This window comes from Melozone crissalis, unplaced genomic scaffold (genome assembly GCF_028551555.1).
Source record: "Melozone crissalis strain CALT ecotype California unplaced genomic scaffold, PUWL_Pcris_2 ptg000008l_1, whole genome shotgun sequence".
NCBI lineage: Eukaryota > Metazoa > Chordata > Aves > Passeriformes > Passerellidae > Melozone > Melozone crissalis.
This window is the reverse complement of record NW_026535786.1, coordinates 11,143,886-11,166,968: the sequence shown is the minus strand read 5'-3', so window position 1 is coordinate 11,166,968 and position 23,083 is coordinate 11,143,886. Positions and strand designations below refer to the sequence as shown.

Sequence of the window (23,083 nt, the reverse complement as noted above, 5' to 3'; positions counted from 1 at the left end):
AAGGATAACCCAGAAAATTGCACAGGTGTGTGGGCCAGAGGTTTGCAAAGCACTTACCTGGGCTGTGCCACAACTGCAGAAAACAGAGCAGAGCCTTGTGCACAAGGCAACTGCTTGCTGAAGAAACACATAAGCCAGGTGAAAAACAATTACAATTATGTTGATGTTTCATTAAAATCCATATGGAAAAATGCTTTTTATCACATCAAAAACATAAGGGAAAACAGACTTTCTCTTTTATATTTTTTTTAAAGTTTTGGGCAAAACCATTTGCTTTCAAAAAGTTTCTGATTCTTCTTATAATTGTCCCTTTTCTCATCTCATTCAATTTTTCTCTATTCAATGTTTTTGACCGTGCAGAGTCGCATGTGGATGCAAATAAGGGAGAAGAACAAGAAATGACCCCAAACCACAGAAAAATAAAATTACTATCACTTAGATTATTTTTCAGTTTCAGAACAAATCGAAGACAATTTGAATCGTGGAGGACACTTGTTCAACTAGAAATGTTCATTAACATCAGCTCTTTTTCTCCCTTTCCTCTGGAGTTCACCATCCCAGGGTTTTTGGGTTTTTTTGGTGGTTTTTTTTTTTTTTCTTTTTCTTTTTTTCCCCAGGGAGGATTTCAGAATATGGCAGGTGCAAACAGAAGAATGAATGAACAGATGTTGTGTGGAGCAACTGAGCAGATGTCTGGCTAGGTGCAAACTGCTGGATACACAAGCAATCCTATGGCTATAGCATAGCTCAAGGGAAAGCAGCAAGGACACAGGAGCTGTGATTACACCTGGGCACTGAAGAAGCAGCCTGAACAGAGATCTTCTCCTCAAATAAAAATTCATGAAATCAGAGTGAAGCCCCCTGAGTGTGTGCATAGGATGCCATTGTGGAGAGTGATTGGCCATAGTAAGCTCACAGACTAATTGCAGTGCAAGTGCAATTGGATTGAGGGGCTTAAGCAGCTGATAGCATCTGACTGTTCATCCTTCTGTTATCATCCTTTGTTTCTAGAAAACAAAAACAATGAAAGGAACAGAGAATAGCCACAAGAAAGAAATGACAGAAAGGGAAAAGAGCACAGGTGGCAGACAGTCAAAGAGAAAGAACAACAGAGACACAGAGATGCAAGTTGCAGGAGCAGGACAGGCAGGGAGTTAGATCAGTGAGATCAGGGGAAAGGGAAAGGGAAAGGGATGGTCAACACCAGAGGGAAAGCAAGTAAATTCTGACAGAAAGACACTCATCTCTCACAGGAGCAAGAAACTAGAGACACTCATTTTACCTGTCCATGACTCCCAGGGTCTCTCTCAGGTGATGGGATCACAGGGAGGGTATCTCGCAGACTCTGTGCAGCCCTCTGACCTGATGTACAGAAATGTGGACTGGCCTGTGTGTCCCCTCCCCATTCACCCCTATCTACTCCCTGCTGGCTTTCATCGGGGTGTGGCTGAGGGAGGAGTTAGAAGGGTCTCTGGAGCTGCAGGAGCTGAAGGAAAAGATGTTGAGATGCAAAGGGGCATCAGTTCTGAAAGATGCTCAGCACCCATTGGTCACCACCAACCCTTGCACTGCCTACCAGCCCACCCCACCTGCAAAATTATTCTGCAAAAATATCAATAGCATAACAAGGCAGGAAACATTGTCTAGTGGTTAGAGGGGGGCCTGAGAGCTTGTGTACCACTAGTGTGAATGTGGGCAAAACCACATCATCCCTCTGGGCTTCGCATCACGCAGCTGTGCAGGGATGGTGGTGACCCTGCCCTGCTCCAGCACAGAGCCTGCAGCTCTGTGCAGCAGCCTGGAGCCACCCTGCTGGAAGGAGCTCAGGAACAGCAGCTTGTGGGCAGACTTTCCCTGCTCCTCTGTGGCCCCCTGAAGGCCTGGCAGCTGCATGGAGCAGCAGTGAACTGAAGATGAGAGTGAGAGGGACTCAGCTCCCAGGGCTCAGTGGGGAGAGGCTGGCCTCAACTTGGCACCTGAACATTGTCACGGGTGTCTGAGCCCTGTCAGCATGCCAGGGGTGGTGGCAGACCTGCACTGCAAAGCTGCACCCAAGGCACCAGTGGGGAGTGACTCTGGGCCTGATCCTGCTGTTCCAGGTGCTGCTGGCTCCAGCACTGAGCTCTGGCAGGGTGACAGTCAGGACGCCCTGGCTGAGTCTGCGCTGTCACAGCCGGGCTGGCACTCAGGACGCACACGCTTTGCTCTGCCAGCACTGCTCTGGGCTGCCCAGGCTCTGCTGCCCTGGCAGGCACCCCCTGTGCAGGGCTGAAGGGCAGCGAGGCTGGGGCAGTGCCTTGGGCTGGCCAGGGCACCCGGAGCCAGCCAGGGCACGTTCTGCTCCGCTTCTGCCCCAAGCGGGCACGGCTGAGCAGCAGGGCTTTTGTTTACCTCATGCTAGGGTAGCTCTTCATTTTTTCTCTGCTTGATTTACTTTCCTTATTAATTTTACTGGTTTTCAGAATGCTGAGGCTTTCTGAAACCAGTATATGCAAAAACAGGCAAAGGAGAGATGAGTTGCCAGAACAGAGCAGACTCTGTAGCCCAGCGCTTGGGGAGGACTCGTTTTTGAGAGCACAGAGCATGGCATACCCCAGGAAAAGGAGAAGCACTCCTGCAAAGCCCAGGCATGGGCTGTCCTACTCCTCAGGGAAATGCCTGGGTAGGATACAAATTCAATGAACACATTTTGGCAGCTGCATTGGTCTCAAGAGCTGTGGCAATTATCCTTCTTGAGGGTCTGGCTCCTAATGCTTGACCAAAGCTAGAAAAGACTGAAATCCTTGAAAATCCCTGTACTACTTAACAGAGCCTAAGAGAAAACTCTGGCTAATAAAACAGCTGTCCCCTTTCAGCCTTTGCTCTAGTAGCACCTTGTGACAAAGCTCCTAGGTCAGAGCAAAAATCACACTTTAATACTAGATTTTCTTTTAATAATTCAAAGGGCACATTTGTTACACAGGACATAAAAAAAAAGAGAAAAGCAAAAACAAAAAGCAAAACACTCTGGGAAATCTGCTTCTTAGAAATCATAACCATTTGTGTTTCATTCAATAAATCAAGGAAATTCACCTTTATTCTTGTGCTAGTTCTCAATTTTCATAGCCAAAAGATTGCACAAAATTTTATATAAATTTTCTACTTTGAAAGGAGTCAAGAAATATCTCCATGGCCAGCCTGGTTCACTCCATAAATTTAATTGGTGCAAAATTATTTTCTCAAAGGTTTTACATGTTAAGCCTCATAAAATGTATAACTAGATCCTTTCTCTGGTCCTGGCTGTAAGTGGAATTCCTCCTTCCATGTTTAAAACATGCTCTTTCCCCTAAATGTTGAGAGTTTCTTTGCTCTCCACAGAGATAAAAAAGAAAGAATGGATGAACAAACAGATGAGCTACAATTAATGGCAAGGCTCTCAAGTCTAAGCACTGCTGGAGGCTTTCTGATGCCCTTCATTTAGACTGGTAACTTCCTTCACATGTGAGGTCCAAGTGCACAAAGTCAGTGGCAGAGATTCTCTTTCTCTATCTCTAATCCACAGAGCAGAAACCTGCTGGTGTGGATGTGCTTTAGGGTCTTGAAGCAAGTCTAGGGGACAGTTCAAGAGGGACCTTCAGTCCCTATGCAGTTCTGCCTAAAACAGGAGCTGCACTCTCTTGCCACAGCAAGATTTTGCTCATTAGCAGATGTCACCCCCCCCCCAAAAAAAGAAGAGTTTAGAAAACCGTGGACAGGTTGCTGATCCCTGATCTCCTTACTTGTCCAGCTTTCTCCCTGGTTGTAAATTTCCAAATCTGTTACATGTGTCAAGCATAGGCTGGGAGCTCATACCCAAGGGGATATGCTGACCACTTCAGTTTTCTGTCCTTTCTGTTCTGTGAAAACCTCTTTGCAAATGGGAGAGGAAAATACTGAAGATGTCTCCATCACGGTTTCTGATCAAAGCCTGGGTCAGTTAAAGCTGCTGGGGAAGACTGGAGAGGGTCCCTGTGCTGCTGTGTTTGCAGTGTTATCTAGCAACAGGCACTGCTCCACCTTTTTGGGATCATGGAAGAATGTTCTGGCATCCCTTCAGGTTTCTTGTACTCTTATTGTCTGTCTTGGAGTGAGAACAGAGAAATAAGTGCTGGCTGAAGAGCAGTGGTCAGGTGTAAGGTGGGGTGAGAAGAGGAATGCCACCATTACTTTTACGAAAGATTCAGAAAGCAAATTACCAAGAAATTAGACAGCAAAAATACAGTGAATAATTTAAATTATCTAGCCCCAAATCAGAGGAGAGGTTGCTTGTTTAGTCAACAGGAAGTCATGTGTTGGTGCATGCCATTATAAATATATATTTATTTTTTCCATTCACCCTTTGCTCAGAAATCGCCTTTTGAAAGTAGCGCCTCTGTCACCAGTTGGTTGGTTTTGCACTGAACACAAGAAACGCAGACACCTGCTCACCCTGGCCTCAAGAGAAAACCTCAAACAGAAAAACTTTCTCTGCTCCACAAGTGCTGATGCACCACAGAGATGGTGACTTGCTCAGAGATGCTGAGCAGGGGAATGGTGGAGCTCCTTGCACTTAGGCACTGGCAGACAAATAAGCTGCTATGCTTATTTATTATAAGCACATGGAACACACTCAATATGAGCATATACTAAGCCTGAGACTATACATCAAAATACTTATTTATTACACACACATTGCATTGTGTTCACTCCACAAAGATTCCTCACCCTCCTTAGAATGACAGACCCATCACAAAAGTAGTGCTCAGACATCTGTGCCGGGAACACTACTCCCATTTTTCCAGTCCTGGGTGGCAAAGACCCCTCCACACCAGATATAGAGCAGCTTGCTGTTAGGACATGGGGCAGAGAGCCTTGTCCCTAGAGCTGCCACCTCTTCCTGTGATGCAGCAGTGGATGCCATGCCTGGGGAGAGGTTTCAGCCATTGCTTTACAAAGCAGTGATTTTTGCGGAATGTGCAGCACCACAGAGATTTATAAAAGCTGTGAGGATGTGTGTATGGTCTGCCTGGGGTGGACTTCACCACAGAGGGATGGTGTGGTGCTGGGGTTTGCAAATGCAAAGCCAAAGCACTGTGGGGTGAGTGTCACAGAGGCTGCATCTGAATTAGATAAGAGCAGGGATTCCAGGTTATGAGAGGGAAGGGGGAAGTAAAAAAGGCAGGAGTTCAGGATGTGTGGGAGGGTGAGTTTACAAAACTTGCATTGCTGCATGCTGCAGGATTGTCAGTGCCGCCACTGATGCAGAATTGAGGGCATCTGGTTGCTGAGTGTGCACTAAGGTTGTATGCTATTGTGTGTTTTACTAGTAATTCAGCTTTCCAGGCTTGCACTGCAAAATCTTTACCTGGAGACTTGACCTGCAGTTTATTTTTGTTTCAGTGTTGAGCTTGTTTTGGTGCTGGGGGACAAGGCAAATGAGGATGAAACTACAGAATTGAGTGTACATTTTTTAACCACAGCCCTGCAAGCGCTTCTCATTCCTGCCCTGCAGCTCTCTGCCAGCCCAGCCCAGCCCAGGCCTTCTTACAGGAACCAATAATCCTTAATTCTGGCCCTGTGACCCCACAATTATTTTGTCTCCCTGCCTCTATTAGTCCCCTCCACCATGTCTCTAGGCCACAGCACTTCCAGCCCTTGCTACCAGCCAGAGACAGACACCTGCTGGGATCACCAGCAGGAAGGCAGGAAAGGGGCTAGATTGTGTTGGGGAGTTTGAGACCTAGTGAATGGCTTCCCCATCATGACTGCAGATAAAAAATGTGACCAAAATCCACATCCTTATGCTAAATGTCCTCTAGTGTGTTCTCTGGCTTGAGGCAGTGACATGGCTGGGTGCTTACCTCATTTATGCTAAGAGAAACAGACTCTCTGATGAAAGCAGAACTGCCCTCCCCATGCTGAGAGATGGGGGGTAGAGTACCTACCAGAGCTGCTGCACCCTGCTGCTTGCCATTACAGTGCCTGCAGCTTCAGCCTCCAGCACGCCCTGCCCATCTCAAGTGGCTCCTGACTCTGTGCTGACCTGGAGAACATCCTCTGCATGCCCAGGGAGCTGCAGCCACTGTTCCAGTGTTACTCCACTCTCCTACAGCTCAGGTCCCTGCTCTGGGCACCTCACACCCTGTTTCAAATCAGATTTTTCTTCTCCGCAGTGGAAGTCACTGGCTCCATATCTCTGCAGTCATCTGCTAGCCACAGGGAGAAACTCGGTTTTGTACTGCTGTTTTTCACAATGAGGCTCACCTCCTAGCTGTGGTTATGGTTTTGCAAACCGGTGTTGCCTGTGATTAGCTCATGTTTTTGCAGCGCTGCAGCTCGTGCTACCCCCTGCAAAAAGAGCTTGCACTGAGGCCTGGGTGGTAAATCCTGATTTTAACTTCCCTGTTGTCTTTGGAGAAGTACTTTGTTGGAGAGACTGAGACAGAAGTCTTGAGAGTTCAATAAGAAATTGTGTGTTGGATGTTCCTTGGCTGTCAGTTGTGTGCTGAGGACCTTGCAGTTGTACAAGGTTTCCTTGGCTGGAAGTCCTCACGAGCATCTCTTGATCTTGCACTCACATACACAGCCAGGTAGTTTCCTTTTGCCCAGTCTGTGCTCAACATGGGGACACCAGATCCACTCCTCTCTTCTATCACTTTTGTGCAGGTACAGGTAAGGCACAGGCAGATTTACTTAAGGCTGGCTAGCTTGGTCCTGTTGCAATTTGGAAAACAGGGAGCAAGGCCAGCAAATATTTTGGATTGGAGAGGCAAAAATCTACCATGAAGCAGTGCCCCTGGGGACTCTCAGGGAACAGAATTGGCAAAGAGGTTTGCAGAGACTACAAAGAGCTCAGACATCTTTCCTAAGCTAAACCAACGAGCAACTACAAAGAGAGCAGCTGATGGACAGTGGAGCCAAAAGGGACAGTGTGTGGTGGCAGTGCTGGGCTCAAGCAGGGCTGATGAGAAAATCACCAGAGCACAGAGAGTCTCAGGAGCAACTACACCCACTGCACCAGGCAGAAAAGAAAGGCTTTTGAAGGTGCCAAGAAGGCAGCAAAGGCCAAGACCCACCTGGCCCTGGACTGGCACTGCCAAGGAGCCCTGATTAGCTCTGGCTGTGAAGAAAGTCCCAAGGAAAGTCAAGATGGCCAAGAAATAGCTACAGGATATGAAAACTGACAGACCAAAAGAGGCAGAGATCCAGCTAAGGGCAAAACCGTGAAACCCAAGGCTACAAACCCAAGGCAGAGAAATTGAAAGTGACCTCAGGGTGAGAAGGTGGTGCACAAGAGGTAGATGCTGTGTGAGCATAGAAAAAGTGGCCTGCTGCAGGGACACAGACTGCAAATCCTTTAATTGAACCTCTGATTTTTGTAATGTTTTGCATTTTTTAGCACAATTTCCCCAAAGGAAGAGAATTTATTTCAACAGTTTTAAAAAATGCCTTGTTTTGCAATTAAACTTGTGCATTGTATTAATTAAAAGTTTCTTCTTGTTATTTTCTTCTGTTTACTGCAGCAATATTGTAGGGGAGGCAATTTGCTCAGAGATCCACAGCTAAAAGAAGAGAGGCAGCAGATAAAAGATGCAATAAAGGAATTTCTGATCTGGCACCAGGAAACTACTCTCCATCTTAAGTGTGGTGCAATATTAGAACAAGTTGTGGATTCTCCATCCCCTGCTGAATTTTTCAGAATTCACTTGGACAAGGCTCTGAGCAATCTGAGCAGCTTTGAAGTTAGTTCTGCACGTTTACTCTCAATGTAAGTTTATCTGTGATCTTAGCTGGAACATATGCTATCTCAATATCCACATTTATTTTAAAAAATGCACAGCTTAACCTGCATTTATTCTTATATTTAAGCAGGTGAGATCTGACATGTCTTATTAGTTAGACACATTGAATTACATATGCTTCTCTATTACACCTTTTTGCTAATTTGTGACCAGCTGTATTTGTATGGAAATTGCAACCTTAGCAAAATGCCCCAACTGCATTCTGATAGATAATTTATTAATTGAATGAATGGAATGTTTTTCACAATTCACTTTTTAAATATACTTCAGCATACTAGCAACAAGCACATGTTGTTTGTATTTTAACTGATACAATTCACATTAGTGAATATGTTTTTATTTGAGAAAATAACTTACACTAATAACAGAAGTAGACAATCAAATACCTTTCTGGTATTTCCCACATATTTTTAAATAACTTTTTTAATGGACTAAAATCCAGCTCTCTATTTTGTGGGAGTTTATTCCAACTTGCTACATTACAGGCTCTAAGGATGGCAGGAACGGAGACAAAATGCAATGTGCTAAAGACCAGAGAGCAGGGGGTGGAGAGATTCAGAACTGGAATTCAGATTTCCTGTGCCTCAGTCAAGCAGCTGCTCACAACTGGACAAATGTGCGCTGTCAAACAATGTCACCATATGGCCTCAGGGGTCAGTGTACTTTAATATCTCCAGAAAAAAATTACCCAAACAATTAAAAAAAAAAGTCTCTTTTGGTTTCAACCCAGCCATTTGCTGAGCAGAGGAGCTCTTTTTGGGTGGGTGGCAAGGACCAGACCCCTCTGTGAAGGACAAGCCCACACGGCAGCCAGCAGTACATCCCTGCGGGATCCTTCCAAGCTGGGATGCCCGATGTCAACGCTCTTTGTTCACACTGTGGGCTCTTGAGGACAGGATTGAGGCAACAAGTTCCAGGAGCCTCTCGGTGACATGTCAGCTGCTCCCAACAGCCCTCCCATGCTTGTTAGCCTCCCATGCCCAGCAGTGAGGCACTGCCTCAAACTGGGGAGCAGACACTGGAACACTGCCTTTAAGCAGCAGCCTTCAAACTGGTCACACAGATCGGTACCAGCGAGCTGCAACAGCAAGAGCAGGAGGAACAGCCATTGTGTGGGAAGTGACCACAGGGCATCTAAATCCTGCTCCAGGTCAGGAGAGGTTGTGAAAATCAGCCACAAATGCAGAATCATGCTTCTAAAAACAGGGCTCTGTCAGCTTTCTTTGTGGCTAGCCCAACTGCACGAGCAGCACACATACCTGGAGGCGTATTTAAAACCACTTCCCTAGCTTGCAAGAGAAAGAGGTGTCCAGATATTGTGGCAATTCAGGTTGGAGTGGCAGGGGTGATAAATCTGGGTATGGGACAAGTGCCAGTGAAGTGTGGGCCGACTCTAGTGTAAGGGAAAAGGAAGAATAAGCTGAATTACAAACAGTTGATGGCATATGTTGTGCTTGGCTCACACAGCCAGGGGAAAGTGCCAATGCAGGAGCACTGCAAAGGCTGAGTTTATGAGACAGAGCAGGCTCTGGCCTGTGTAGGAGGGAGCTGTGTCTCCAGCCACGGGGGCTGGGGCTGTACCCACTACAGCAGTCCGAGATCAGGACACCACAGCTTCAGCCAGGAAGGGGACCAGAGTGTTGTGCAATAATCTGCGTTGTGTGGTTTAGTCCTGAAGATCTATGGGGCACTCTCAGAGGCAGCTTAATGGGCAATTTGGCCCACAGCCACTTTTGTTCTAGAAATACTATCTAAATGCAGACTTGACTGCTTGCACTTGCACTGCTCAGAGTCCCCCACATCTTAGTGCTTCATCTTTTCCACCAAAATATGATGTACAGTCAATGCCTGACGAAACTATGAAAAAGTCAGAAAATCAATGAAAAGGAAAATTTCCTAATCTTTTTGACCTAGATGTGTAATTTTTAATGTGGTCTCTCAGTTATTCCCATTGTTGAGTTAAATGGTTGTAGTGAACAAGTTCTTCACTGCTTATGTGATATTTATTACAGTTTTTCTCTTATTTCAGTCATCTGGCCATTTTATTTGGAGATGTTAATTCTCCACCAGAAAGTCATGGCATGTGCATAGTAAAAAGATGTGTCCTCAGCACAGATTTCACAGGCTGGGAGGAGTTATCCCTGTTCAGCAGCTAACAATTGTCAGGAAAATCTAGCACAGCTATCCATGGTAAAAAAAAAAATGCTGGAGAAAATGTTATATTTCTCTAGAAAAAAAAAGCATTCCCAGGAACTCCCATGAGCTGTGATTCATGAGTGAGAGGAAGGTGACAGCAGAGGACTAGGCTAGTAGGGAGTAAAAGATTCCAAATGATAGATTTTATATGGATTCAAGTCTCCCCACAAATCTGGAGGAAATACAGCAAGAGACAAATAAACCCAAACACATGAGATTTGCCAAGAATAACAAGAAATAAATTTTCTTTTAATATGGATTATATAGACTCTAGCATTAAAACAGTGTTCTCCTGGACAGGAGCACCTCTTCCTGTCCCTGCTGAAAGCAAGCAACAGAAAGGCTTCTAACCACTTCCCAACCTGTATGAAAGTTAAATTTCTATATGCTGTACAGTAGCTATGTTACCCAGTTATGTATCTATAGTGATGAATATTCACCTCTAAATACAGAGAACAGACTTGACCCAGTCCAATTTCCAAGATCCATCTCCATCCTACCTTCCTCCACACAGGCAATTTTCACAGGTATCCCTGTGGCATGGAAGCCAGTGGCTGCCAGTGGCTTGAATGTCTTTGAGATCAAGCTCTCAGTACCCTCCTCTCTACAAAAATGTGCACCCTCTCAGTACAAAGAAATCCCTCCTTCATTCCTAGTCTCATGAGCCTGGAGTACTCGAGAGGAGCATCACCCTCTGAGTAGCAGTGCAGTGTTCCCATATGTAGGATAAAATTCTAGTCACTGTGTGATTTGGAATTCTTTCTCCTGTACACTGGATAAATATAGAGAGATTTAGCCCATGTAAGGCTAATTTTGACCTCACATGGAAACTGTCTGCACAGGGTGTCTTCCCCCATAAAGAGGATGTGACCAGCTTCTTGCTGCATACAGCAGAAATGCAGGTCCTGGCAAGATGGTCCTACACTAATTGTTTTGGCTCTTTTTCTCAGATATCTGCCTCTGTGCAGCAAACGGTCCCCAGTACTGTGTGACCCTGGCTCTGTGCAACAGGGCAGTGCTCCTGCAGGTCTGAAGGGTTCAGCAGATGATGTGAGGGGACTGAATGCCAAATCTAGCAAGCTGGCTTTCAGCTACTTGGAAACAACACAGAGATCCTAGAGACAGGGTCTTGCTGATCCTCTGGTGTCCCACAGAATCATGCCACTAAGAGTCACATGGAGTGATTAGTACAATTCAGACTGCTCTTCCCCGCTTACCCTACCTGGTCTCATCACAAAAACTGCCCATATACCTGGAAATGTTCTCCATATATCTAGAAAACAAAGTCCTCAAGCAGACCAGACATCCAGTGCTGCCACAGTGAATTCTTCTGCCCAGGCTGGCCTGTAAAAGCACTTACACCTGCAGATGTGTTTACCTTCCCCATCAGCACCTGGCCCTGTGCAGGTCAGCACAGTCAGAGATTCGGCAGGAAAATCCCAAGTGCCAGATAAACAGCAATCCCAGATAATGATTCTGCTCCCACACCCAATTCCAACTTGCAACTCCTTCCTGCTTTGCGCAGGAGCTGCCAGGTCAGGAGGTAGGAACTCAACTGGAGATTGAAAGCAGGCACAGCAACTGGAGAGTGTGGAGGTAGCCAGACCAAGACAAGACACCAAGACAAGAAAATTCATTGCAAGGTCTCAGTAATGTCAGGTCACACAGGTTCTTCATGGGCTTTCTTGGGCTTAGGAGTGGAGGCAGCTGTAATTACTGCTCCCTGAAACTTGCCTGGAATGGGCATCAAGAGATGGCTTCAGTGGGAAGGGAGGAGAGGAGAGGAGAGGAGAGGAGAGGAGAGGAGAGGAGAGGAGAGGAGATGCAGCACTCTGATCCAACATAATCTTTCTGAGAAAAACATAATGCCATACTAAATCCAGATTTTTTCCTTTTGGTAGGAGATGTGTGTGAGGGAGGCAATGGGCTTGAGACAAAAACTTCCCAGAGGTAGTTATAAATGATCTGTTGCCACCCAGTGAGGGGTGCCTTGGGTTCAGGACAGCTCATAGCTCATCTCCCAGTTCTGTCACTTCCCTGAGGCCAGCAGACACAAGGAGGAGAATGTGCTAACACACAACAAACTCAGTGGCTTGGGAGAATCTGAGAGGCTCGGGCTGACCAACCACATCTGAGCTCCTGCTGATGCCAGGCAAGAAATTTAGGGTAGGAGTCCTAGGGCATGAAGGTGAGATGAGATGTAGCTTAAGGCATCTGTACCATTGGGAGGACTTCATCCTGTCCCCATTTCTGGGTCTCTCCAGGGGCAAAGCAAGAGAAGGTGCAGCACATTTATAAGGACCTCTGGGAAATGAGCAGCTCACAGCCTGCCAGGCAGAGTGTGAGAGAAAAGAGGGGAGAGTCCCCTGTCCTAGTAATAGATTATAAAGATGACAACAGCTACCATGACAGATTGGCAGAGAGGGTACTCTGTGCCCTGCAGCACCTGAAGGAGAGGGTGTGGAAGAAGGCACAGAAGCAAAGAAATAATGGGGGAATCACAAACAAGAAGCACTTGTCTTGAACTGTAGGTAGTGGATGATGCTTTCTCTTCTCTCTCTTCCTTCTCCTCTCCTACAGTTGGTGCTCACAGAGCATCAGGCCTGTGCTGCTGCTCCAGGAGCTGTCTGCAAGGGAGAGGCAGGGGCTGCCCGGAGCGGCGGAGGCGTCGAGGAGGAAGGCCAGCCAGCTGGCGGCAGATCTCATCTGAAGGCAAGCACACACACACAGGTTGACAGATAATCAAAGCTTCCTTCAAATTCTTCTCCAGCAGAATAGTTAGAGGCACATCCTTCACTGCATCTACAGAGGCTGTTGAAACTGCTCAATTCCCATATACATGAGGCAAGCAAAGCAAGTCCTTAGGCTTTTATGAATTTCCTTCTGGCTTTATGCATATACATTACACGTTAAAACCACTTGTATTTTGCTGCAACAAAGATTGCATAAAAAAATCTAGACTGGATCCTGCTTCTATTCATGAACAGAAATACTGAGATTTATTCTTTAACCTCAAAAGAGTACAACTTTGAGTAAGGGTGTGTCTGGGACTACTAGACCATGATCAAGATCGAGGAATAGAGAGCTATCATATTTTTTAGTACCACAGTATCTACTTCCCAGTTTTTTTATCATGGCATGTGTATTCTGTCCAAGACTGCATTGCATCAGAGCTCTTTCAAAGTCTAGGGAAGATATTGCATGTGGATCAGGGTCTAAGCCAACTAGTTAGCTTGGAGACTCTATCAGATGGCTGCAGGTGTCCTTCTAGCTAGCCTGTGGTCCCACTCACCTTGCATGACCTCGTTCTCCTTGCAGATAATGCGAGTGCACACCTCCTTGTTTATTACGTACATGCGACGCACACTGCGGCATCACCGGGATCAGCAAAGGAAGGCAGAGGGACATAAAGAAACAAAAGAGGGGAACAGGGAATAAACATGTACATTCACTAGTGAGCAGGAAAATCCTAAATTTTTTTTTATTTCTTAGCCAAGAATAAGTTTGCTCAATAGGAAAGTAATCTTTGTAAAGACTTAATGAATCTTTGAATCATAGGAAGGTTTGAGTTGGAAGGGAAGGTTGAAAATCACCTAGTTCCAAACTCACTTCCTTGGGCAGGAATGCCACCCACTGGATCAGGTTGCTGAAGGCCCCACATCAGTCCCTGCCTTGAACACTCCCAAAGATGGGGCATTGACAACTTCCCTGGGTAATCTGTGCCAGTGGTGCCTCACCATCCTCTTAGTAAAGAATTTCTTCCTGACAACAAATCTAAATATCTCTTCTTTCAGTTTAAAAGCATTCCCCCTTGTCTTATCACTATTTGCCCATGTAAAACGTTGCTCTCCCTCTGTTTAATAAGCTCCCTTTAGGTACTGCAGGCTGCAATGGGTTCTCCCTGGAGCCTTCTCTTCTCCAAGCTGAATAATCCCAGGTCTCTCAGCCTGTCTGTAGGAGAGGTGTTCCATACCTCTGATCATTTTCATGGACCTGTAAATGACCAAACACCTTAAATGTGGATTACAATATGGGGCACATTACAGCTCCTTAGTGCTGCACAGACTGTAGCCATTGTGCTGTTTTAAATAATTACCCTAAAAGAAAGCTCTGGGGATAGGCTTTGTCTCACCAATAGGTTCCCAGAGAAAACCTCTTCAAAAGGAACAGTTGCTGAACCAGACCTACCATTTCTGAGCAGTTTTGAGTGCTTTTCTTAGGGACTGCTGGTTTCTTACCTTGTGACACAGAGGTAGCTGATACACTGCTTTACTGGCTTGTGAACAGAGTACAGGCGCGTGCAGGGGAACTTTTCCTCACGGCAGTCTGAGAACACACAAACAAACACGGAGCTGCAACCCAGCATCATGGCCAGGTGCACTCATTCAGGCACAGATATAACTCATCGCTAGGTACAGTCCTCCAGGCTTGTAGGGAAGGACCCCAGTCTCTATTGTCACTCTCCTGTGAGAGATGGGGCTGGTTTAAAGAAGAGGAAAATAGTGCAGCCATTTCTGATCCCCTTGCTCCACAAGACAAAAGGAAGGGAAAGTTGAGTGAAATGCAAACCAAGCCCACTGGACACCCAGAATACAGAAGGCACATGTTGTAAAGGGGACAGACACATATAAACAAAATGTAAATTTTAGTTGCATATTTAAGACATGGGTTTCTAAAAGACGTGCAATTATCACATTTCTGGACATAAATCTAGTTCCTAGTTTTCCAGACAATCAACCCTGTAACTAACAACAATGGATTTTCTACTACTGTTCTTCTACTACTATCCACTACAATGGATTTTCTTGCACGTTATTCTGAAATGCCAGGTCTTGGCCACTGGCACTGACACAATATTGATCCATTTAATCTGGTCTGCTGATCTCCCAGCTCCTCCCTTTCCAGGCACACAATCCAGGAGAAGGCTTCAGCTTCCACTACCATCATTCTCCAGTACCTCTAACTCAAGGAACAATTAAAAGCAATTTTCCAGGAGACAGAGCTGTGTGCCCAGCCAGAACCTCTCTGGAGAGCTAACAGGGTGGGTGAAAGTGGGTCTGGGAGAAGTGCAGGCAGAAAACTTAAAACACACCTGATGAAGCCGTTGCTGTTTCGCTGTCAGACTGAACTGGAAGACAGAGAGTAGCAAAGTTAGTTATTACCATGATTCCTTCCTAGGAAGCAGTTTAATCAAAACATATATCTGGAAAACTCTTTTAAGAGCCTTCTATTTTAACTTATAATGTGGAAAGAGATTTCATTGTTACTAACATGAAACCATAAAGTACAAATCCAATCTGAGTCTAGCGCCAGCTATGCAGTCAACAATGCTAAAAATTTGCTTAATCTTTCCCATAAAGCATTACCACTACTGTTGAAAATTACAGTGTATGGACATTCTGACTTAAAAGGCCAGGTAAATTTCTTTAGCTGCTGTAATTACCGTTTATGGAGTCAAGAGGTGAAGGACTTTGTGACTGCCCCTCATAAGGAACAGTGACACACACCTTTAAGAAACAGCATCCCAACACCACTGGCTCTTTAATGTCCATGACAAGGGGTCAAAAAGAGGCAGGTTTGTTACTCCCTCTGATAAAGTAATCCCTCTGTACCACAGCAAACCAGTACATTTCATAATTTACCCAGTAACAAACTGGAAAGGAATTCAGAGAACTGACTGCCAGGGGCAAGTTCTTATGAGCAATTAGAGAGGACTTCTGCTTCTGCTCAGGTGCCATAGTGTTAGCCAGAAGCATAGCCAAAACATGTGTGTTAAAGAGAAGGAATCTTTTCAGTGTGGGGCTTAGGGGCAGTCAGAGAAGGCAGGATTCCAGGTGTGTAAGGGACTGTGTGAGGAGAGGGAGGAGGGTCCACAACATGGGGCTGCAAACTGAGAATAAACTCACCAGGAGGAAGAGGCACAGGTGGTGTGGCAGCTGCACCTGGAAAAAGAGATGTAGTGGAAGATCTTAATTTGAGCTTACAGTCTCTTGCCTCCTGCCAGTGTTCTGCTGATGTCTTACCAGTCCTGACTAGCAGCCATCTCACATCTGGTTCATGGACAATGCTGACTGTGGTGTTGTTATTATCTGATTTGTCAGAGTACCTGCAGGCTTTCCCTGCAAATATGCTAGGTGTGCTGGAGCTGATAGGATGCTGCAGAGCAAAGATGAGTCCCAATGGCACATGCTTTGTGAAGAGTTTTGGGTAAGCATTTTGAAGCCCAAGTTTGTTGTAAAGGCTTCACTTTTTTAACCTTTAGATGTAGGTCAGTCACCACCAGTTTGGTCTGAACACTAAGTCCTATCTACCTTCCTACAGACTGTCAGGCCTCATATGCTGAACACAGCTGCTTCACCTCCCATCCCAACCACAAAGATCATACATCTTGTAGATACAAAATTGTGCTTCCACTTCCCTCTTCAATGTTGTCTTGAAGCATGGACAAATAATTCTTCAAATAATTAAAGTTGAAAAGAGAGGTATTTATTACATGTGGAATAATTTCTAAAGGCATGTGCAAAGAGGAGTCACAGACTCCTGTTCTCTATTTATCTAAGAAAGGTTTTACATATTCACATGGTTTCTGTGAATGCCTAATACATAATCATTACCTGTCCATTTCATATTATAATTAGCTGAATATCTATCATGGCTGGGCAATTGTAACCTCTTAATTTGGTTGGTTGGATTTTGAAATAAGAGAGTGGGTGTATAGGAGGAAGAAAGCCACCTTCCTCATGGTGAACTCCTCACCTATGTCCCATTGGCAGGACGTTTTCACCTGCTGGTCACGGTCCAAGCCCCTCTTGTTTGATTATTCTTAGAGGCCAGTTATTTTTATGGTTTCTGCTCTTCTACAGTACTCTGTCTATCCCCTCTCACTCCTAGCTTTACTTCTGGATATCTCTGTCACACTTTAACTAGGGTACATGATTCTTGCTAGCCACATTTCTAACTTAACTCTTTAACTTATTTAAGATCTTAACCAAAACATGCAGTCTTTTACTGTCTTAATTATATTCCTAACGGCCCCTTGACTCATCTGCAGTTTTCAATTATCCTAATTACATTTCCAGCTGGCCTCTTGACTCAGTCTCATGGCAGTCTGACACACAACAAATACTGCAGCCAGCTGATGGGCAGAGTCAGGGCAGAGGACAAACTGTGGAGCTGATGCTCTAGAGAACAAGACACCACTCTCAGATGAGTTCCCGTACACTCAGAGCACAGTCCCCAGAAACAGCCATGCATAGCTGCCTCTCTCTGAGCCATAGCATCGACCTCATGTGTTCTCCCTCTCCCTGCCCCGCCTGATCTTCAACCAACTCAGAGGGATTTATTTGAGCAACTGCTCCAGCAGACAGAGAAACCATCCCCAAGGCCAGTGGTGACAGATTTGAACTCAGAATGGGGTTGGAAAAAGTGGGGAGGCTCCTTCTTGAGCCTCTCTTTTCCTCCATTGCCCATTGTTGGAATTGCCTACACTCCCATCAGCTCTGTGTCCTTCTCCCGGGGCCATCTCCACTCTCTAAGGACATGCTCTGCATGCTCTAAGTGCTTATCTTCCAAGTCCTCCATCTACCCTTCCCTTCACAGACATTTTGCTGCCCCCCTGTGACACAGCTGCAGGCACGGTGGGGCAGACAGTACTGAAAGAACAGAATTTCCACTTCCCCACTCCAACAATGCTCAGGGTTTGCTTTACTACTTTCAGGGGATTTTTGGCACCTCTGTCTCCTGAGAACTGAAGCACATCTGCTACCAGTCAGCAGACACACACACACAGCCTGTGTCCCAGTTTGAACCTGTCCAATTTCTCACCCTCATCATTTAGTCTGTTTGTTCCTGCCACCTTCTGTGGAAGCCAAGGATGTGTGAGCTTTAAATTTCATGGCTTCCTGCAGTGGAAACCTCTTCAGGGAGCCCAGGTACATAAAGTGAGATTGGCATTTCCTTGGAGAACAGACCATTAAGTTACCCTAAATTCATCTCCCTGTGTGGAGCACAAAAAGGGCTCCCAGACAGCCATAAGTGCTGGAAGAATGCTGCCACAACTCAGAAGTGGGATGAGGAGTTTCTGGGCATAACGGGTAATTTCTGTGGCTGCCCAGGCAGCAGTGGTGAAAAGGGAAAAAAGAAGCATGAAGATGCCAAGAGATTGGAGCTTACCAGAGCTGTCAGGGGGAACTCCACCTGGAAAAGAGAATGTCCTTGAAAAAGCTTTTCTTTACTTTATGGTCCCTTACACAGCCAGCCAGAGCCAGCTTGAATTACCTCTCCTGCCATCACAGGCTCATGAGACAGTGGGATCCAACCCAGCAAACACATAATCAAACACGGTACCCCCAACCTGCCTGAATCTACTTCCCTTTCTGGTGGCTGACCTGGGACTGGATTTCTTAGTGCACATGTTGTATCAACCCTCAGTGTATTTTGGAGGCATATCTTGACTTCTCAGATATGGCTGCTGTTGGCAACTTGATGGGAAAGAAAGACTTCTGAAATAAAGGTGCTGAGGGGTCTTGCAGCACTAGGGACAGACAGCTGAGGGCACCCATGGCACAGAAGGAGGGAGGCAACCCCAAAACCTAGCCTTGACTGCAGAAATTCATCAGTGGATGAGTTTCTTTGAAAAGCAATTGATGGCAAAGCTGAGGTAGTGGTACAGAGGTAAGGCATGAAGGAAAGGATGCTTGGAGGACATGTTTTGACCTGGGTTCTGAATAGTTTTCTGGGAAACTGCAGATATTACATATCATAGGATCATAGCTGGGAGATGGCTGCAGGCTTAGCCAGAGGCTTCAGGTTTGAAGAAAAGGCAAGTCCTTGTGGTCCTTTTGGGTGCTGAAGCATGATGCAAATGTACATTCATCTTATCTTACCATATGGCAAAAATGGATTAAGGTCCAGAGGGATAAATCAATTCACCCCCAACAACACAGCCAGTAAGAAGATCAGCCAATATCCTTTCCCAATGGCCTCACTACTAGAGCACCATGCCATTTGTGCACCATTCTCCTTAGGATTTTTCTGAGCAGCAGTAGAGTTCCCCAAGCATCTTGTGGTTGAAGATGTCCCAGCTTTTGTGGACCTCCTACAATCCTTGACTGTGAACATAACTTTGTACCCTTCAGCTAAGTGTTCAGAACCCCTGCACTAAAGAATTATTTGTATAGAGCATGTAACACCTAGCAGGTTGCCTTGGGGAACTTGTTTAATCTTCACTGAAAGGTAAGCTCGCAATGTCAGAGGCAAAGAAACAGAGAACAGTATTTTCTAGTAAACAGACTGTAACTCCACAGGACAACTGGGTCACATCAGCAATCTTCAGCACATTAACATGCCTGTAATACTTACCAGTAGCAGCTTCTGGTTCTTGCCCATTGACCATCCATGGAAACCAGTCTGCAAGAGAAGAGAGGGGTGTAACAAAAGACAGATTTTTATAGTCTGCAGGTTTTGTGAAATTTTAATGTTTATCTATCCAGGAGACACCACTGCCCTCTGCTGAAGGGAGCAATGCTCTCTACTCAGCCTCAGCCTCCACTGCTAGCTGTAGTTGCTGTTTAAAGGCTCGTGGATACAGCAGGTCCTGATCCTCTCCCTGCTGCTTCCACCAGGGACAACGGCTAGGCACAGGGACAAGTTAGCAAATACCTCCAGATCTGCTACCAGACTTTGCCCTTCTGAAACCTCATTTGATGCATTTTGAAAAAAAAAAAAAAAAATCAATGTGGCCTCCCTGCTCTGGAGGCTGAGCAAAATCCCTATCTCTATTTTATAAAAGAGGAAACTGAGTCATGGAAATTATTCACTTGGGGGCACGGGTTGAGTCATTGGTACAGTAAAAAGCAGACTGCAGGTTTTGTAGCTCCTTAGGCAAATCATCCAGCCTGGGTATGGAGCACAGAGCAGATAATCTTTCCCCTCTCAGCCTCTGGGTGAACCGGAGAAGAGGAATGAGGAAGGCTTGGCTGTGCATACTACATGGAAGGAACTGAAGCTGGGCTAGACTGTTTGTTTGTTTAAATATAAAGGGTGACAGAGCAGCTTCCTTAGAGCAGCCAGGAATAGGAAAATATTTCCTGCTAGCCACAGACGAGGGAAATGTCTGCATAACTGGGGTGGGATGAAGTTGGCAGGAAAAAGCCAGTGATCTGGGGTACTGCAGGAATGTGTGCATGACCAGCCCAAAAATCAGTACATCCCACTACGTCCTGCAGCCTCAGCCTGCAGCTTTCTGCTCTTAATGGGAGGGAGCACTGTGTGGGTGAAACTATCAGGTCTGGAGTTTTTGTCATAGTTCTTCCACATTCCAAGGGCAGTTACTTGCAGGCCACAGAGGGTCTCTTGGGACCCCTACATAATCCTGCTCTACAGCATTACAGGAGTTGCTGGACCCTGATATTCTGTTCCCCACCCAGCTGCCAGCTGCTGGCGATTAACCCAGGGAGGGCCAGACATGCATAATAACTTCAGAACACAATCTAATACAGCCCAAAAATTCCCCTGTTCTGGATAATCTCTCAATTGTAACAAGTGGGAAAGAAAATGGTGTTGAGCACCTTCTCATTTGTTACTGATGCAAAAGGAAGGATGAAAATCCTGAAACCATTGCGGAAGCCAGCAGTGCTGGATTTGAAGAAATGTGTAGAAAAGACTGGGTGGCTCTTCCCCTTTTCCTAACTTTGAAAAGTCAGCTATTAGAAATCTTGTTTCCCCCTAGGGCTTGAATAGAAAACCGATCCAACTCTAAAACAAAAGGACATAAGTGAAGTGAAATCTCTGCATACCAGGCAAGAACACAAAAAGGTTGATTTTCTTATCCCACCTTCAATCACTTCAATTTATAATTACTATGGTACCCAATAAACAAGCCTTATAAACAACTGGACTTTCTTATCCAAGCTGCAGTAAATTCATCCTTGAGATCTAGAACTAGAACCTTAACCCACCTAATCTGTAGCTTACCCAAAATCAAAAGAAACAATGAGAGACCAGCTGGTGATTCCTGTTATTTTCCAAGTTAAAAGAAACAAACTCAAAGAGAAGTGCTAAAACAAAATACTCAAAAGTAAGAAATGTTCCTTTCAGGCTTCCTTCATGTACCATAAAAATCACAGCCTTTTTTTTCCTGTTTCAAATCGTAGCCCACCTATCAGCTCATCTCTTGGATGCCTCACCTCCCTGCTTCACAGTCATAAACATGACATTGTTTATGGAGCACCTTTAAAGGAAAAAGTGCTATTTGGAGCAGAATCAGGATCAAGGAGGGTATTAGAATAACCTACTTTGAAAGTGATACATACAGTCCTTCCTGGACAAGGCTTTGCCCATTCACTGAAATTAATCTTTCACTATCTGTCGTGAGTCTTCTGACTATAATGTCTGATGCTACCCTCTTGTTTTATTCTTTTTTGTTGTTGTTGTTGTTGTGCTTTTAAAAAAAAAAAAAAACTGATCTGAATTTTTGCCAAAGAATCTCCAAGCAAACAAAGTAATGGAGACACAAAACAGAATAACAACCACCACCACTACCAAAAGCAGAAAACGGTCTGAACTACAGAGGTGAGGTTTCTCAAAACAGCTGTACAAATACTACAAAACCTCCCAGCAGCTGAGTGGCTTGGAATGAGGTCATTCCAGCAGGAACTGCTAGTGACAGCAAACATGTCACAACTGTGACAGAACAAATTTTGCGGAGCACTGGGAAATGCCCTGCAGATCAGGCATACACAGGTGGTAAAGCAGTAAGCACAAAGCACACCTAACTCTCTTTCTCAGTTTGATCTGGATGTTTTGCTTACTGTAACATACCTAGAGTAGAAGCTGTGGACCTTTGTCTCTTGTGACTCCCAGTACTTTCTGGAGAGTGTCACAGATGGGAAACTGTTCCCAGTTCCTATTTTTTCTCCTTAAAATCCCATATTCACCTTGCCTTTCCTGTTCAGTCCTTCCCCCTTCTCTACCCCTCTATATATCTTTGCCTTTGTCCTTAGATCATTGCTCATTATTCTGTGTAGGAAACTCAACGGGGCCCAGATGGGGAAGAAATCTTTCCCCAGGGCATAAGGACTCACCAGCTGGGGACAAGAAGAGTGTTAAGACACAAAACAGTATACGGGTTCCAGAGGTCTTCATCCCTGTGGAGTGCAGGAGAGAACAGAGCAAAGCTAAGAGAGGAACTGGTATACTCTTCCCTACACCTCAGAAACTTTGCTGCTTGTACCCATTTTCTTCTCAAGACCATTTGGTCTTCCCAGCCTCCCTCCCGTCTCCCTCCTCATGTGGCCAGTACCCCAGTTATTTCTGAAACATTCTGGACTGAATTTATAACACCACCTGCTTTGCTTCTCTTTTCCACCTCCTTTTTCCAGTCCCCATCTCTTTTCCCATTTGGATGGCTAAGCCGTGCTCCGCACACACCCTCAGCATGCAACGGAAAGTTTCCCCCACGTTCTCTCCCTCCATTCTCTTCTACCCTTCAGTTATTTCGAGGAGCACTGAAAGAAAAGACAGGGTCCCCATCACTTACTGCAGCCCTCAGCTTCCACTCCCTTCAGCAGCAGACGCTCTGCTTTTCCCCTTCGGCGCCCCCCCACTTTGGCTATTGGGTAAATCACATGCAGCCACACCCAGAACACGTTCTCCTTTTGGTTGTCTTCAAAATACAATTTCTGGGAAAAGAGAAAAAAAGAAAAAAAAACCCCAAGAAGCCAGCGAGATGGAGGGATAGGGTATCATCATGCATGTGGAATGAGGGGGGGAGCGAGGAGCAGCAGCCCACACCCTCATTCCAGAGTTTATTGTCCTCGGAAGGGGCTCCTCCCATTCCCCCAGGATGGCCCAGCACCAGGGATGGATTCCTGGGTCTGCGTTGCGCACTGGTGTCCCGTTTCGCCCTGCCCTTCTGCGCAGCCCGGCTTCTCGGGCCGCTACCTCCAGCCACGTTTCCCGACTCAGCTGCCGCCAGTCCCCACCCCAGCGCTCCGGTCCCCTTCCCCGTTTCCCTGGCTGCCTGTGGCACAGGGACATGCGGAGCCCGCATCCCGTTCTCCCGCAGGACGCGCCCGGGTGCTGCCCGC

At 45.8% G+C, this 23,083-nt stretch overlaps 1 protein-coding gene across 1 annotated transcript; it reads right to left on the bottom strand.

Moving 5' to 3' along the window:
* Positions 1 to 12,468: 12,468 nt before the first annotated feature.
* MFAP5 (microfibril associated protein 5) lies at positions 12,469 to 22,745 on the bottom strand. Its single transcript, XM_054269973.1, is given in 10 exon segments — positions 12,469 to 12,701; positions 13,288 to 13,361; positions 14,234 to 14,321; positions 15,088 to 15,123; positions 15,902 to 15,937; positions 18,168 to 18,191; positions 19,356 to 19,403; positions 22,079 to 22,141; positions 22,534 to 22,694; positions 22,696 to 22,745. Coding segments are annotated over 10 exon segments (699 nt in total). The 3' UTR covers positions 12,469 to 12,582.
* Positions 22,746 to 23,083: the final 338 nt, after the last annotated feature.